Source organism: Oncorhynchus keta, unplaced genomic scaffold (assembly GCF_023373465.1).
Source record: "Oncorhynchus keta strain PuntledgeMale-10-30-2019 unplaced genomic scaffold, Oket_V2 Un_scaffold_19327_pilon_pilon, whole genome shotgun sequence".
Lineage (NCBI taxonomy): Eukaryota > Metazoa > Chordata > Actinopteri > Salmoniformes > Salmonidae > Oncorhynchus > Oncorhynchus keta.
Window position 1 is genome coordinate 38,526 of NW_026290846.1, and position 18,828 is coordinate 57,353.

The 18,828-nt window shown below is 46.0% G+C and overlaps 1 protein-coding gene across 5 annotated transcripts in view; it reads left to right on the forward strand.

Annotated features, from left to right (window-relative positions):
- Positions 1–3,509: 3,509 nt before the first annotated feature.
- Positions 3,510–18,828, forward strand: part of LOC118362970 (thrombospondin-2-like) — a 59,396-nt gene continuing 44,077 nt past the window's right edge. For 2 of the 5 annotated variants that reach the window (XM_052514683.1, XM_052514684.1), the window contains exons 1-4: positions 3,653–3,901; positions 4,467–4,535; positions 5,540–6,099; positions 6,328–6,412. In XM_052514683.1, the coding sequence (XP_052370643.1) occupies positions 4,472–4,535; positions 5,540–6,099; positions 6,328–6,412 (709 nt within the window). In that variant the 5' untranslated portion in view covers positions 3,653–3,901; positions 4,467–4,471. Of the gene's footprint in view, positions 3,539–3,652; positions 3,902–4,466; positions 4,536–5,539; positions 6,100–6,327; positions 6,413–18,828 lie in introns of those variants that run through there. The other 3 variants (XM_052514680.1, XM_052514682.1, XM_052514681.1) reach the window with 2 other exon arrangements.

An 18,828-nucleotide genomic window follows, 5' to 3' on the forward strand; every position in this document is an offset into this window, starting at 1 on the left:
TACATCTATTACTAACACCATAAGTGCAATGACATTCAGCCTACAACGTTTCGTGTATTCATGGGCCCAAAATGTTTAACCCCAAATATAAATAAACAAACGTATAAAATGATTTGTGATTTTCCTGAGTTACAGTTCATATAAGGATATCAGTCAAATTAAGTAAATTCATTAGGCCAAACAGCATAAGATACATGGGCTACACATTTGGAAACAGAGGACCGCTGTTCCGTTCACTCAGATGCTTTCTCTGGTGAGATTGATTGAGATCGAGTCTTGTTGTCTGTAGAATCATTTCTGGAGGGGGCACTGGGTTTGTCCAATCAGAATTCAGGGGGGCCGCCACCCTGGGCCACCACCTGGGCACACCACTGCTCCCAGACCTAAAAGGCTACGAAAGCCTCACATCCGACCTCGCTATCTACTGCAAAGATAGCCTGCAGAGTTCTGTCCTACTATCCAGGTCTGTACCCAAACAATTTGAACTTCTACTTTTAAAAATCCACCTCTCTAAAAACAAGTCTCTCACCGTTGCCGCCTGCTATAGACCACCCTCTGCCCCCAGCTGTGCTCTGGACACCATATGTGAACTGATTGCCCCCCATCTATCTTCAGAGCTCGTGCTGCTAGGCAACCTAAACTGGAACATGCTTAACACCCCAGCCATCCTACAATCTAAACTTGATGCCCTCAATCTCACACAAATTATCAATGAACCTACCAGGTACCCCCCCAAAGCCTTAAACACGGGCACCCTCATAGATAACATCCTAACCAACTTTCCCTCTAAATACACCTCTGCTGTCTTCAACCAAGATCTCAGCAATCACTGCCTCATTGACTGCATCCGTAATGGGTCAGCGGTCAAACGACCTCCACTCATCACTGTAAAACGCTCCCTGAAACACTTCAGCGAGCAGGCCTTTCTAATCGACCTGGCCGGGGTATCGTGGAAGGATATTGATCTCATCCCGCCAGTAGAGGATGCCTGGATATTTTTTTTAAATGCCTTCCTAACCATCTTAAATAAACATGCCCCATTCAAGAAATTTAGAACCAGGAACAGATATAGCCCTTGGTTCTCCCCAGACCTGACTGCCCTTAACCAACACAAAAACATCCTATGGCGTTCTGCATTAGCATCGAACAGCCCCCGTGATATGCAGCTGTTCAGGGAAGCGAGAAACCGTTATACACAGGCAGTTAGAAAAGCCAAGGCTAGCTTTTTCAAGCAGAAATTTGCTTCCTGCAACACTAACTCAAAAAAGTTCTGGGACACTGTAAAGTCCATGGAGAATAAGAACACCTCCTCCCAGCTGCCCACTGCACTGAAGATAGGAAACACTGTCACCACTGATAAATCCACCATAATTGAGAATTTCAATAAGCATTTTTCTACGGCTGGCCATGCTTTCCACCTGGATACACCTACCCCGGTCAACAGCACTGCACCCCCAACAGCAACTCGCCCAAGCCTTCCCCATTTCTCCTTCTCCCAAATCCATTCAGCTGATGTTCTGAAAGAGCTGAAAAATCTGGACCCCTACAAATCAGCCGGGCTAGACAATCTGGACCCTTTCTTTCTAAAATTATCTGCCGAAATTGTTGCCACCCCTATTACTAGCCTGTTCAACCTCTCTTTCGTGTCATCTGAGATTCCCATAGATTGGAAAGCAGCTGCGGTCATCCCCCTCTTCAAAGGGGGGGACACTCTTGACCCAAACTGCTACAGACCTATATCTATCCTACCATGCCTTTCTAAGGTCTTCGAAAGCCAAGTCAACAAACAGATTACCGACCATTTCGAATCTCACCATACCTTCTCTGCTATGCAATCTGGTTTCAGAGCTGGTCATGGGTGCACCTCAGCCACGCTCAAGGTCCTAAACGATATCTTAAACGCCATTGATAAGAAACATTACTGTGGAGCCGTATTCATTGATCTGGCCAAGGCTTTCGACTCTGTCAACCACCACATCCTCATCGGCAGACTCGACAGCCTTGGTTTCTCAAATGATTGCCTCGCCTGGTTCACCAACTAAATCGGAGGGTCTGCTGTCCGGACCTCTGGCAGTCTCTATGGGGGTGCCACAGGGTTCAATTCTTGGACCGACTCTCTTCTCTGTATACATCAATGAGGTCGCTCTTGCTGCTGGTGAGTCCCTGATCCACCTCTACGCAGACGACACCATTCTGTATACTTCCGGCCCTTCTTTGGACACTGTGTTAACAACCCTCCAGGCAAGCTTCAATGCCATACAACTCTCCTTCCGTGGCCTCCAATTGCTCTTAAATACAAGTAAAACTAAATGCATGCTCTTCAACCGATCGCTACCTGCACCTACCTGCCTGTCCAACATCACTACTCTGGACGGCTCTGACTTAGAATACGTGGACAACTACAAATACTTAGGTGTCTGGTTAGACTGTAAACTCTCCTTCCAGACCCATATCAAACATCTCCAATCCAAAGTTAAATCTAGAATTGGCTTCCTATTTCGCAACAAAGCATCCTTCACTCATGCTGCCAAACATACCCTTGTAAAACTGACCATCCTACCAATCCTTGACTTTGGCAATGTCATTTACAAAATAGCCTCCAATACCCTACTCAACAAATTGGATGCAGTCTATCACAGTGCAATCCGTTTTGTCACCAAAGCCCCATATACTACCCACCATTGCGACCTGTACGCTCTCGTTGGCTGGCCCTCGCTTCATACTCGTCGCCAAACCCACTGGCTCCATGTCATCTACAAGACCCTGCTAGGTAAAGTCCCCCCTTATCTCAGCTCGCTGGTCACCATAGCATCTCCCACCTGTAGCACACGCTCCAGCAGGTATATCCCTCTAGTCACCCCCAAAACCAATTATTTCTTTGGCCGCCTCTCCTTCCAGTTCTCTGCTGCCAATGACTGGAACGAACTACAAAAATCTCTGAAACTGGAAACACTTATCTCCCTCACTAGCTTTAAGCACCAACTGTCAGAGCATCTTACAGATTACTGCACCTGTACATAGCCCACCTATAATTTAGCCCAAACAACTACCTCTTTCCCAACTGTATTTAATTAATTTATTTATTTTGCTCCTTTGCACCCCATTATTTTTATTTCTACTTTGCAAAACTACAATTCCAGTGTTTTACTTGCTATATTGTATTTACTTTGCCACCATGGCCTTTTTTTGCCTTTACCTCCCTTCTCACCTAATTTGCTCACATTGTATATAGACTTGTTTATAATGTATTATTGACTGTATGTTTGTTTTACTCCATGTGTAACTCTGTGTCGTTGTATCTGTCGAACTGCTTTGCTTTATCTTGGCCAGGTCGCAACTGTAAATGAGAACTTGTTCTCAATTTGCCTACCTGGTTAAATAAAGGTGAAATAAAAAATAAATAAATAAAAAATCGCGTTTTCTCCATCAAAAACTCCTCCCCGAAACCTGATTCCGTTGGAACTTCGGTAATGAAGTGGGCTTGATAGAGAGGTTGGATTGGGAAACGAGAGAACGCGAGGGAGTGGCCCCGGGACCGGTAAATTCCGCTTTAAACAGATATAAGTAAAATTACGCTATCAGAACGGAATTACGTAATTCTGCCTTAGAAATTGGTTCCAAACATTTCATACTTAAACTTGACTGACAGGGTCGTAGTGAGGAGTATATAGGAGGGAGGGAGACTGGTGCCTAAGCCACTTTCGCTCGAGTCCTCCCTACATTATATAGATCTAGTGAAGTTAACCAAGCGGACATTACACTTTACGCACCAGGTTACAGGAGTTATTCCGCTTTCATTACACTATTCATATTTATTTGAAAAATATATTTGTTATTACCTTCTTTTTTATTATTGGATATCTAACGGATTTTAAAAGAAGGGAATTTGCACTTTCACCCGGTAAATTGTTGCATTCCAATGTGCATGGGGATTTTTTTTAGCATTTTCAAAAACGATCAGCAATGTTGCCATAAATTTCAAATTTACTGCTAGTCAGAATACTTTAGTTAAAGAATGTAGCACACTTATATTTTGTTATGTAATTGATTCGTTTTGTTAAACGTTATGCCTTTGCATAAATGCTGTTTTAGAAGTAGTGTATAATTGTTTCCCAATAGCCTATAACAGACCACATACAGTAAGTATGTGCACGTTGTAAGGTGTAATGTATGTATTGTATCTTCCACGATAATCCTGTGTTAGTTTTGGAGACAGTTGGGCTCCTTCATAGCGTTGCTACTGTAGGGGATGCACTTGTAACGGCATGGCATGACTGAGAACTTCACTATTCACAGTTGCAATGAACTTGGTGTCGCTTTGTGACAGCTGAGCAGAGGGCGAATAAAAAATAGATAGCCTACAAAGAATTTATCATTTTAATTTTACAATCGTGATGAAGTTAACAACTTTAAATTTGCCGTTTCCCTGGATGATAATCAGCGTTTGTGTCTCTTGTGTTTTAAAGGAGATATGATACTCAGAAGTCTCAACTTGCTGCCGATTTTATTACTTTGCTCCTCAGCGCTACCTCAAGGTAAATCTACTTATGCATAACGTTTATACAACTTTTCATCATCATTATCATAACCTCAATGCCATTTCATTTTTATTGTTAAATAATAATGTGATGTATGTTTCATACTAATTTGATTTTTAAAAATGAATTATGAGTGAATATGATACTGTCATTTTTTCTTGTGACTGAAAGCATACCGAGTTAAGTTATAGCCAGGGCTCTCCAACCAATACCAACCTCTCCAATACCAACCCTGTTCATGGAGAGCTACCTTTCTGTAGGTTTTAACTCCAACCCTGTCCTGGAGAGTTACCATCCTGTAGATTTTTAGCTCCAAACCTAATCTAGCACACCTTATTCTAATAATTAGATGATTGATAAACCGAATCAAGTTAGTTACAACTGGGGTTGGAAGAAAAACCTACAGGAGAGTCGCTCTCTAGGACAGCCAGGTCACCCATGATACAAGTCAGTATTCAACGTGGTCCATCTATGTCTGAGGACGTTGGGAGACGATGTGGAAACCACCCACTAGGGGCGTTGTTACCTTCAAGTAGTTTCAGTTTTCCTAGGGTGTTGTGGAAGGGGATGGCAGATGGGTATAAGCATCTGTTGCTGATTCTAAAGGTTGCAAGTTTGAATCCAGCAATATAAAGTTGTTTTTGTTTTAAGCCTATCCCAACCTTAACCATTTTGATTTTGCAGTTAATGCCCTAACTATAAACATTCCTAAACTTAATCCTAACCTTAAAAATTCAGAGTTAATGCCTAATCAAAGACTTTTGAAAATTTGACGTTTGCAACAACTTCGAAATTTGACTATTGAGAAACATGGATGAACGTGGAATTCTGATGTGAGACTTTGAGAGCTGGTTGCATCAGGAACAGGGTTGGAGAGCCCTGCTATAGACTTAGTTATAATCACTTGGTCAGATTTTCATAGAATGCTTTGCTGTTTCATCAAGCTAATTGGCTGTACACGTTCTCCTCTCCCTTTCAATCACTTGTATGACTGATTGAAGATGGCGAGGTCACATTGGATGACGACACAACGTTTGACCTGTTTGATATTAGTGGTATCACACGCAAGACTCTGGGCGCCAAGCAATTCCGCGGCCAAGACACGGACAACCCTGCTTACCGCTTCATCCGCTTCGACCATTTGCCCTCAGTGAGCGCGCCCGTGCTCAAACAGATGCTTCAGCAAATCCAGAACAATGAGGGCTTTGTGTTCGTGGCCAGCATGCGCCAGGACCGTGGATCGCGGGGAACCCTCATCGCCATGGAAGGCGCCAACGGCCAGCGGCAGTTTGAAATAGTCTCCAACGGCCGCGCCAACACGCTGGACCTTGTCTACTGGGTGGACGGCTCCCAAAATGTTGTCTCCTTCGAGGATGTTGACCTGTCCGACTCGCAGTGGAAGAATATCACACTTCATGTTCATGGTGAAAACGCAAATCTGTTTGTGGGCTGCAGTCTCATCGACAGCTTCATCTTGGATGAGCCGTTCTACGAGTACCTGCAGGCGGAGGGGAGCCGAATGTTCGTCGCTAAGGGATCCATCCGTGAAAACCACTTCAGGGTAAGAATAACTTTTGTCCAGAAAAGTAGTGCACCAGATGTTGGGAATAGGACACCATTTCAAATCTTGCCCCTTAAGTCATTCTGCATCTAATGTTAGCCAATAAGAATAACTCAGTCTGTATTTTTTTTACTTGACATACAAGCTCAAGGTAAGTGAATACTAAAGATGTTGTTCCTAGCTGCTAGTCCAAGGTGACACATAACAGCCTAATTTCTTGTCACACAGGGGTTACTGCAGAACGTTCGCTTCATGTTCGACACATCCGTGGATGACGTTCTTAGGAACAAGGGCTGTGAAGTCACTAAGCCAGGTAAGAGACAGTTGGATTTTGGCTAACATTACTGTACTGGTTGTGTTCATTAGCCACCAAATGGAGAAAGAAAAATGTTTGAAACAAGGAGGGACTACCTGGACTTATCCATTGAGAGGCACTTGTTTCTGTTAAAAAGGAACGGACTACCTGGACTTGTCCAATGAGAAAGGATCATTTTAGTTTTCCATTGCAAATTTTGTTTTTAATGTTTTCTGTTAACATGCCAAAGAACATGCCCCTGTAGCTTAGATAGACTGAGACCTACCAATAGGGGGCAATATGATATGTAGGTCTAAAGATATTTCAAGGACACAATCTCAAATCTCATGCTGTATTATGTCACAGCAACTGTCCATTATGAACCTTTTCTCAAACCGGTGTGTGCTGTTAGCCAACTGTTATGGTCCTTGTCATCCCAAGTTTGGCAACATAGAATGATCATAGAAATGGCCAAGACAGCACAAACAGATCTGGGACCAAGCTGGTCCTTTTTGGGGATCTGTGCTATTGTTTTCATGCTCTGAACATTCTGATGACGTGACCTCAATTCGTCATTCCCGACCTGCTTCAAACTCCCTTTTAAGCCCCATCCAACGCAGATGCAACTGAACAATCCATCCTGCTGCCTTACTTGTGCATCCCAAATGGCACCCTATTTCCTATTTAGTGCACTTCTTTGGTCACAAGTAGTGCACTACATAGGGAATTAGCGGGAATAGGGTGTGGTTTGTGACGCAGTCACAGTCACATGCAACCTCTTACAGCTCTGTGGTTCTGCATTTCATTTAGATAAAACCATATCATATTTCCCCAACAGACCAAGCCTCTTACAGCTCTGTGGTTCTGCATTTCATTTAAATAAATCCATAACACATTTCCCCAACAGACCCAAACAATTAAAAATATGGAGTTCTTCCTTATAGCCATTGTGTCTGATTCTATCACTTTTTTCAGTCTTTCATTTTAGTGGGTCATAGAAATCCTGCAGATGTGGAGATATCTGACAATATTACATCATGTTAACAGAAATCACTGTGTCATTGTGGTGGCGTGAGGTCAACCTGTGTGTGTTTGTGTGCGTGCGTGTGCTACAGTTGACAAACAAAAGGAGATACAGACACTAACATGTGTTTCCATTGAGAGTGGACTGGCTGGGTAATGATGGGTGAGAAAAACACAAGGCTAATGTTTGGGGAGGAAAATAAAAGAGTAATGATGGGGGAGGATAACAGATTGGTAATGATGGGGGAGGAAAACAGAAGGGTAGGGGGATAACAGAAGGGTAATGATGGGGGAGGATAACAGATTGGTAATGATGGGGGAGGATAACAGATTGGTAATGATGGGGGAGGAAAACAGAAGGGTAGGGGGATAACAGAAGGGTAATGATGGGGGAGGATAACAGATTGGTAATGATGGGGGAGGATAACAGATTGGTAATGATGGGGGAGGATAACAGATTGGTAATGATGGGGGAGGAAAACAGAAGGGTAGGGGGATAACACAAGGGTAATGATGGGGGAGGATAACAGATTGGTAATGATGGGGGAGGATAACAGATTGGTAATGGTGGGGGAGGGTAACAGATTGGTAATGATGGGGAGGAAAACAGAAGGGTAGGAGGATAACAGAAGGGTAATGATGGGGGAGGATAACAGATTGGTAATGATGGGGGAGGATAACAGATTGGTAATGATGGGGAGGATAACAGATTGGTAATGATGGGGGAGGAAAACAGAAGGGTAGGAGGATAACAGAAGGGTAATGATGGGGGAGGATAACATAAGGGTAATGATGGGGGAGGAAAATAAAAGAGTAATGATGGGGGAGGCTAACAGAAGGGTAATGATGAAAACAGGGGAGGAAAACAGAAGGGTAATGATGGGGGAGGATAACAGAAGGGTAATGATGGGGGAGGAAAATAAAAGAGTAATGATGGGGGAGGATAACAGAATGGTAATGATGGGGGAGGATAACAGATTGGTAATGATGGGGGAGGAAAACAGAAGGGTAGGAGGATAACAGAAGGGTAATGATGGGGAGGATAACAGAAGGGTAATGATGGGGGAGGAAAACAGAAGGGTAGGAGGATAACAGAAGGGTCATGATGGGGGAGGATAACAGAAGGGTAATGATGGGGGAGGAAAATAAAAGAGTAATGATGGGGGAGGATAACAGAAGGGTAATGATGGGGGAGGATAACAGATTGGTAATGATGGGGGAGGAAAACAGAAGGGTAGGAGGATAACAGAAGGGTAATGATGGGGGAGGAAAATAAAAGAGTAATGATGGGGGAGGATAACAGAAGGGTAATGATGGGGGAGGAAAATAAAAGAGTCATGATGGGGGAGGATAACAGAAGGGTAATGATGGGGGAGGAAAATAAAAGAGTAATGATGGGGAGGATAACAGAAGGGCAATGATGGGGGAGGATAACAGATTGGTAATGATGGGGGAGGAAAACAGAATGGTAGGAGGATAACAGAAGGGTAATGATGGGGAGGATAACAGAAGGGTAATGATGGGGAAGGATAACAGAAGGGTAATGATGGGGGAGGATAACAGAAGGGTAATGATGGGGGAGGATAACAGAGGGGTAATGATGAAGGGAGGATAACAGAAGGGTAATGATGGGGGAGGATAACAGAAGGGTAATGATGGGGGAGGCAAATAAAAGAGTAATGATGGGGGAGGATAACAGAAGGGTAATGATGGGGGAGGATAACAGAAGGGTAATGATGGGGGAGGATAACAGAAGGGTAATGATGAAGGGAGGATAACAGAAGGGTAATGATGGGGAGGATAACAGAAGGGTAATGATTGGGGAGGATAACAGAAGGGTAATGATGGGGGAGGAAAATAAAAGAGTAATGATGGGGGAGGATAACAGAAGGGTAATTATGGGGGAGGAAAATAAAAGAGTAATGATGGGGAAGGATAACAGAAGGGTAATGATGGGGAGGAAAATAAAAGAGTAATGATGGGGAGGAAAATAAAAGAGTAATGATGGGGGAGGATAACAGATTGGTAATGATGGGGGAGGATAAGAGATTGGTAATGATGGGGGAGGAAAATAAAAGAGTAATGCTGGGGGATGATAAGAGAAGGGTAATGATGGGGAGGAAAATAAAAGAGTAATGATAGGGAAGGATAACAGAAGGGTAATGATGGAGGAGTAAAATAAAAGAGTAATGATGGGGGAGGATAAGAGAAGGGTAATGATGGTGGAGGATAACAGAAGTGTAATTATGGGGGAGGAAAATAAAATAGTAATTATGGGGGAGGAAAACAGATTGGTAATGATGGGGGAGGAAAATAAAAGAGTAATTATGGGGGAGGAAAACAGATTGGTAATGATGGGGGAGGAAAATAAAAGAGTAATGATGGGGAGGATAACAGAAGGGTAATGATGGGGGAGGAAAATAAAAGAGTAATGATGGGGGAGGATAGCAGAAGGGTAATGATGGGGGATGAAAATAAAAGAGTAATGATGGGGGAGGATAACAGAAGGGTAATGATGGGGATGAAAATAAAAGAGTAATGATGGGGGAGGATAACAGAAGTAATGATGGATGGGGAGGAAAACAGAAGGGTAATAATGGATAACAGAAGGCAATGATGGGGAGGAAAAATAAGAGTAATGATGGGGGGATGAAAATAAAATAAAAGAGTAATGATGGGGAGGATAGGAAGGGTAATGATGGGGGGGGGGGGAAAAGGGTAGGAGGATAACAGAAGGGTAATGATGGGGAGGAAAATATAAGAGTAATGATGGGGAGGAAAACAGAAGGGTAATAATGGATAACAGAAGGGTAATGATGGGGAGGAAAATATAAGAGTAATGATGGGGAGGAAAACAGAAGGGTAATAATGATGGGTGAGGAAAATAAAAGATTAATGATGGGGAGGATAACAGAAGGGTAATGATGGGGGAGGACAACAGAGGGGTAATGATGGGGAGGAAAACAGAAGGGTAATAATGGGGAGGAAAACAGAAGGGTAATAATGGATAACAGAAGGGTAATGATGGGGAGGAAAATATAAGAGTAATGATGGGGAGGAAAACAGAAGGGTAATAATGATGGGTGAGGAAAATAAAATATTAATGATGGGGAGGATAACAGAAGGGTAATGATGGGGGAGGACAACAGAGGGGTAATGATGGGGAGGAAAACAGAAGGGTAATAATGGGGAGGAAAACAGAAGGGTAATAATGGGGAGTTAACGATAAGCATTTGAAATATCTTATGTTTCTTCCCCCCTATATTCAATCAAAAAAAAGAGAGGAAAGAGGAGAGGAAAGAAGAGAGGAAAGAAGAGAGGAAAGAAGAGAGGAAAGAGGAGAGGAAAGAAGAGAGGAAAGAGGAGAGGAAAGAAGAGAGGAAAGAGGAGAGGAAAGAAGAGAGGAAAGAGGAGAGGAAAGAAGGGAAAAGGAGAGGAAAGGAGTCATGAATCAACCAGATCCACAGACCTGTTTTAAAGGCATACCCACACACACACACACATAGCAACAGCTGGAAACATATTTGGAAGAGTTGCATGAGTCCACCAGACTTTAGGGGGGGAAAGGAAGTAAAACATCTTTGTCCAATTTGGCCACAGTGGGACATCTTGTGGTTAAACAGGGCCAACTTGACTTGGACCAAGCCTGATTTACAGCCCCTAACCACCAATTCATCTCTGACCATTTACATGGCTGACCATGAGACAACAACTGCACATGTCTATGGGGACACACTGCACATGTCTAATGGCACACACACACATGCGGACACACACACACGCACGCACGCACACGCACGCACACACACACACACACACACACACACACACACACACACACACACACACACACACACACACACACACACACACACACACACACACACACACACACACACACACACACACACACACACACACACACACACACACCAGGCTAGTTTTCTCCCCTTCACCTGTTGGATGTTTTCCATCCCATTCTGACCTGGCCTGTGGTGGGTCTACTACCAACTGTACGAGAGGAGAAAAGGTGACATTGAACCCAGCTCAGTGTCAGTGTGTTGGATATGACCAGGCTCAGTGTCAGTGTGTTGGACATGACCAGGCTCAGTTTCAGTGTGTTGGACATGACCAGGCTCAGTGTCAGTGTGTTGGACATGACCAGGCTCAGTGTCAGTGTGTTGGACATAATGACCAGAATCAGTGTCTCTGTGTTGGACATGATGACCAGGCTCAGTGTCAGTATGTTGGACATGACCAGGCTCAGTGTCAGTGTGTTGGACATGATGACCAGGCTCTGTGTCAGTGTGTTGGACATGATGACCAGGCTCAGTGTCAGTGTGTTGGACATAATGACCAGAATCAGTGTCTCTGTGTTGGACATGATGACCAGGCTCAGTGTCAGTATGTTGGACATGACCAGGCTCTGTGTCAGTGTGTTGGACATGATGACCAGGCTCAGTGTCAGTGTGTTGGACATAATGACCAGAATCAGTGTCTCTGTGTTGGACATGATGACCAGGCTCAGTGTCAGTGTGTTGGACATGATGACCAGGCTCAGTGTCAGTGTGTTGGACATAATGACCAGGCTCAGTGTCAGTGTGTTGGACATGACCAGGCTCAGTGTCAGTGTGTTGGACATAATGACCAGGCTCAGTGTCAGTGTGTTGGACATAATGACCAGGCTCAGTGTCAGTGTGTTGGACATGACCAGGCTCAGTGTCAGTGTGTTGGACATGACCAGGCTCAGTTTCAGTGTGTTGGACATGACCAGGCTCAGTGTCAGTGTGTTGGACATGACCAGGCTCAGTGTCAGTGTGTTGGACATAATGACCAGAATCAGTGTCTCTGTGTTGGACATGATGACCAGGATCAGTGTCAGTATGTTGGACATGACCAGGCTCTGTGTCAGTGTGTTGGACATGATGACCAGGCTCAGTGTCAGTGTGTTGGACATAATGACCAGAATCAGTGTCTCTGTGTTGGACATGATGACCAGGCTCAGTGTCAGTGTGTTTGACATGATGACCAGGCTCAGTGTCAGTGTGTTTGACATGATGACCAGGCTCAGTGTCAGTGTGTTTGACATGATGACCAGGCTCAGTGTCAGTGTGTTTGACATGATGACCAGGCTCAGTGTCAGTGTGTTTGACATGATGACCAGGCTCAGTGTCAGTGTGTTTGACATGATGACCAGGCTCAGTGTCAGTGTGTTTGACATGATGACCAGGCTCAGTGTCAGTGTGTTTGACATGATGACCAGGCTCAGTGTCAGTGTGTTTGACATGATGACCAGGCTCAGTGTCAGTGTGTTTGACATGATGACCAGGCTCAGTGTCAGTGTGTTGGACATGATGACCAGGCTCAGTGTCAGTGTGTTGGACATGACCAGGCTCAGTGTCAGTGTGTTGGACATGACCAGGCTCAGTGTCAGTGTGTTGGACATGATGACCAGGCTCAGTGTCAGTGTGTTGGACATGATGACCAGGCTCAGTGTCAGTGTGTTGGACATGACCAGGCTCTGTGTCAGTGTGTTGGACATGATGACCAGGCTCAGTGTCAATGTGTTGGACATGACCAGGCTCAGTGTCAGTGTGTTGGACATGACCAGTCTCTGTGTCAGTGTGTTGGACATGATGACCAGGCTCAGTGTCAGTGTGTTGGACATGACCAGGCTCAGTGTCAGTATGTTGGTCGTGTCCAGACGAAGTGTCAGTGTGTTGGACTTGATGATCAGGCTCAGTGTCAGTGTGTTGGACATGACCAGGCTCAGTGTCAGTATGTTGGTCGTGTCCAGACGAAGTGTCAGTGTGTTGGACTTGATGATCAGGCTCGGTGTCAGTGTGTTGGACATGATGACCAGGCTCTGTGTCAGTATGTTTGACATGATGACCAGGCTCAGTGTCAGTGTGTTGGACATGATGACCAGGCTCAGTGTCAGTGTGTTTGACATGATGACCAGGCTCAGTGTCAGTGTGTTGGACATGACAAGGCTCAGTGTTAGTGTGTTGGACATGACCAGGCTCAGTGTCAGTGTGTTGGACATGACCAGGCTCAGTGTCAGTATGTTGGTCGTGTCCAGACGAAGTGTCAGTGTGTTGGACTTGATGATCAGGCTCTGTGTCAGTGTGTTTGACATGATGACCAGGCTCAGTGTCAGTGTGTTGGACATGACCAGGCTCAGTGTCAGTATGTTGGACATGACCAGGCTCAGTGTCAGTGTGTTGGACATGATGACCAGGCTCAGTGTCAGTGTGTTGGACATGACCAGGCTCAGTGTTAGTGTGTTGGACATGATGAACAGGATCTGTGTCAGTGTGTTGGACTTGATGACCAGGCTCAGTGTCAGTGTGTTGGACATGATGATCAGGCTCGGTGTCAGTGTGTTGGACTTGATGACCAGGCTCAGTGTCAGTGTGTTGGACATGACCAGGCTCAGTGTCAGTATGTTGGACATGACCAGGCTCAGTGTCAGTGTGTTGGACATGATGACCAGGCTCAGTGTCAGTGTGTTGGACATGACCAGGCTCAGTGTTAGTGTGTTGGACATGATGAACAGGATCTGTGTCAGTGTGTTGGACTTGATGACCAGGCTCAGTGTCAGTGTGTTGGACATGATGATCAGGCTCGGTGTCAGTGTGTTGGACTTGATGACAAGGTTCAGTGTCAGTGTGTTTGACATGACCAGCCTCTGTGTCAGTGTGTTGTACATGGCCAGACTCAGTGTCAGTGTGTTGGACATGATGACCAAGCTCAGTGTCAGTGTGTTGGACATGATGACCAGGATCAGTGTTAGTGTGTTGGACATGACCAGCTTCTGTGTCAGTGTGTTGTACATGGCCAGACTCAGTGTCAGTGTGTTGGACATGATGACCAGGATCAGTGTTAGTGTGTTGTACATGACCAGGCTCAGTGTCAGTGTGTTGGACATGATGACCAGGCTCAGTGTCAGTGTGTTGGACATGATGATCAGGCCCAGTGTCTGTATGTTGGACATGATGACCAGGCTCAGTGTCAGTATGTTGCAGATGACCAGGCTCAGTGTCAGTGTGTTGGACATGACCAGGCTCAGTGTCAGTGTCAGTGTGTTGGACATGATGAATAGGCCCAGTCTCAGGATGTTGGACATGATGACCAGGCTCAGTGTCAGCATGGTAGACTTGATAACCAGCCTCAGTGTCCGTGTGTTGGTCGTGTCCAGACGCAGTGTCAGTGTGTTGTACATGACCAGCCTCTGTGTCAGTGTGTTGTACATGGCCAGACTCAGTGTCAGTGTGTTGGACATGATGATCAGGCTCAGTGTCAGTGTGTTGGACATGATAACCAGGCTCAGTGTCAGTATGTTGCAGATGACCAGGCTCAGTGTCAGTATGTTGGACATGACCAGGCTCTGTGTCAGTGTGTTGGACATGATGACCAGGCTCAGTGTCAGTATGTTGGACATGACCAGGCTCGTTTTCAGTGTGTTGGACATGATGACCAGGCTCAGTGTCAGTATGTTGGACATGACCAGGCTCAGTGTCAGTATGTTGACATGATGACCAGACGAAGTGTCATTGTGTTGTACATGTCCAGGATTATTGTCAGTGTGATGGACACAATGACCAGGCTCTGTGTCAGTGTGTTGGACATGACCAGGCTCAGTGTCAGTATGTTGGACATGATGACCAGGCTCAGTGTTAGTGTGTTGGACATGACCAGGCTCAGTGTCAGTGTGTTGGACATGATGACCAGGATCAGTGTCAGTATGTTGGAGATGACCAGGCTCAGTGTCTGCATGGTAGACTTGATGACCAGGCTCAGTGTCAGTATGTTGGTCGTGTCCAGACGAAGTGTCAGTGTGTTGGACATGACCAGGCTCAGTGTCAGTGTGTTGGACATGATGACCAGGCTCAGTGTCAGTGTGTTGGACATGATGACCAGGCTCAGTGTCAGTATGTTGGACATGATGACCAGGCTCAGTGTCAGTGTGTTGGACATGATGACAAGGTTCAGTGTCAGTGTGTTGGACATGACCAGCCTCTGTGTCAGTGTGTTGTACATGGCCAGACTCAGTGTCAGTGTGTTGGACATGATGACCAGGCTCAGTGTCAGTGTGTTGGACATGATAACCAGGCTCAGTGTCAACATGTTGCAGATGACCAGGCTCAGTGTCAGTGTGTTGGACATGATAACCAGGCTCAGTGTCAGTATGTTGCAGATGACCAGGCTCAGTGTCAGTGTGTTGGACATGATAACCAGGCTCAGTGTCAGTATGTTGCAGATGACCAGGCTCAGTGTCAGTGTGTTGGACATGATAACCAGGCTCAGTGTCAGTATGTTGCAGATGACCAGGCTCAGTGTCAGTGTGTTGGACATGATGACCAGGCTCAGTGTCAGTGTGTTGTACATGATGAATAGGCCCAGTCTCAGGATGTTGGACATGATGACCAGGCTCAGTGTCAGCGTGGTAGACTTGATAACCAGGCTCAGTGTCAGTATGTTGGACATGACCAGGCTCAGTGTCAGTGTGTTGGACATGACCAGGCTCAGTGTCAGTGTGTTGGACATGATGACCAGGCTCAGTGTCAGTATGTTGGACATGACCAGGCTCTGTGTCAGTGTGTTAGACATGATGACCAAGCTCAGTGTCAGTGTGTTGGACATCAAATCAAATCAAATCCAATGTATTGATATAGCCCTTCGTACATCAGCTGATATCTCAAAGTGCTGTACAGAAACCCAGCCTAAAACCCCAAACAGCAAACAATGCAGGTGTAAAAGCACGGTGGCTAGGAAAAACTCCCTAGAAAGGCCAAAACCTAGGAAGAAACCTAGAGAGGAACCGGGCTATGTGGGGTGGCCAGTCCTCTTCTGGCTGTGCCGGGTAGAGATTATAACAGAACGTGACCAAGATGTCCAAATGTTCATAAATGACCAGCATGGTCGAATAATAACAAGGCATAACAGTTGAAATTGGAGCAGCAGCACAGTCAGGTGGACTGGGGACAGCAAGGAGCCATCATGTCAGGTAGTCCTGGGGCACGGTTCTAGGGCTCAGTTCCTCCGAGAGAGAGAAAGAAAGTGAGAATTAGAGAGAGCATATGTGGGGTGGCCAGTCCTCTTCTGGCTGTGCCGGGTGGAGATTATAACAGAACGTGGCCAAGATGTTCAAATGTTCATAAATGACCAGCATGGTTGAATAATAGTAAGGCAGAACAGTTGAAACTGGAGCAGCATGGCCAGGTGGACTGGGGACAGCAAGGAGTCATCATGTCAGGTAGTCCTGGGACATGGTCCTAGGGCCCAGGCCAGTTGAAACTGGAGCAGCAGCATGGCCAGGTGGACTGGGGACAGCAAGGAGTCATCATGTCAGGTAGTCCTGGGGCATGGTCCTAGGGCTCAGGTCCTCCGAGAGAGAGAAAGAAAGAGAGAAGGAGAGAATTAGAGAACGCACACTTAGATTCACACAGGACACCGAATAGGACAGGAGAAGTACTCCAGATATAACAAACTGACCCTAGCCCCCGACACATAAACTACTGCAGCATAAATACTGGAGGCTGAGACAGGAGGGGTCAGGAGACACTGTGGCCCCATCCGAGGACACCCCCGGACAGGGCCAAACAGGAAGGATATAACCCCACCCACTTTGCCAAAACACAGCCCCCACACCACTAGAGGGATATCTTCAACCACCAACTTACCATCCTGAGACAAGGCCGAGTATAGCCCACAAAGATCTCCGCCACGGTACAACCCAAGGGGGGGGGGGCGCCAACCCAGACAGGCTGACCACAACAGTGAATCAACCCACCCAGGTGACGCACCCCCCCCAGGGACGGCACGAGAGAGCCCCAGCAAGCCAGTGACTCAGCCCCCGTAACAGGGTTAGAGGCAGAGAATCCCAGTGTAAAGAGGGGAACCGGCCAGGCAGAGACAGCAAGGGCGGTTCGTTGCTCCAGAGCCTTTCCGTTCACCTTCCCGCTCCTGGGCCAGACTACACTCAATCATATGACCCACTGAAGAGATGAGTCTTCAGTAAAGACTTAAAGGTTGAGACCGAGTTTGCGTCTCTGACATGGATAGGCAGACCGTTCCATAAAAATGGAGCTCTATAGGAGAAAGCCCTGATAACCAGGATCAGTGTGTTGGTTGGACATGATGACCAGGCTGAGTGTCAGTGTGTTGGACATGACCAGGCTCAGTGTCAATGTGTTTGACATGATGACCATGATCATTGGCAGTGTGTTGGACATGATGACCATGATCAGTGTCAGTGTGTTGGACATGATGACCAGGGTCAGTGTGTTGGACATGATGACCAGGATCAGTGTCAGTGTGTTGGACATGATGACCAGGATCAGTGTCAGTGTGTTGGACATGATGACCAGGATCAGTGTCAGTGTGTTGGACATGACCAGGCTCAGTGTCAGTGTGTTGGACATGATGACCAGGATCATTGTGTTGGTCATGACCAGGCTGAGTGACAATGTGTTTGACATTATGACCACGCTGAGTGACAATGTGTTTGACATTATGACCAGGCTCAGTGTCAGTATGTTGATCGTGTCCAGACGCAGTGTCAGTGTGTTGTACATGACCTAGCTCAGTGTCAGTATGTTGGACATGATAACCAGGATCAATGTCATTGTGCTGGACATGATGACCAGGCTCAGTGTCAGTGTGTTGGACATGATGACCAGGCTCAGTGTCAATGTGTTTGACATGATGACCAGGCTCAGTGTCAGTGTGTTGGACATGATGACCAGGCTCAGTGTCAGTGTGTTGGACATGATGAATAGGCCCAGTCTCAGGATGTTGGACATGATGACCAGGCTCAGCGTCAGTATGGTAGACTTGATGACCAGGCTCAGTTTCAGTGTGTTGGTCGTGTCCAGACGCAGTGTCAGTGTGTTGTACATGAACAGGATTATTGTCAGTGTGTTCGACACAATGACCAGGCTCTGTGTCAGTGTGTTGGACATGACCAGGCTCAGTGTCAGTGTGTTGGACATGACCAGGCTCAGTGTTAGTATGTTGGACATGATGACCAGGCTCAGTGTCAGTATGTTGGACATGACCAGGCTCAGTGTCAGTGTGTTGAACATGACCAGGCTCAGTGTTAGTGTGTTGGACATGACCAGGCTCAGTGTCAGTATGTTGGACATGATGACCAGGCTCAGTGTCAGTATGTTGGACATGACCAGGCTCAGTGTCAGTATGTTGGACATGATGACCAGGCTCAGTGTCAGTATGTTGGACATGACCAGGCTCAGTGTCAGTATGTTGGACATGACCAGGCTCAGTGTTAGTGTGTTGGACATGATGACCAGTCTCAGTGTCAGTGTGTTGGACATGATGACCAGGCTCAGTGTCAGTATGTTGGTCGTGTCCAGACGAAGTGTCAGTGTGTTGTACACTGACACAGT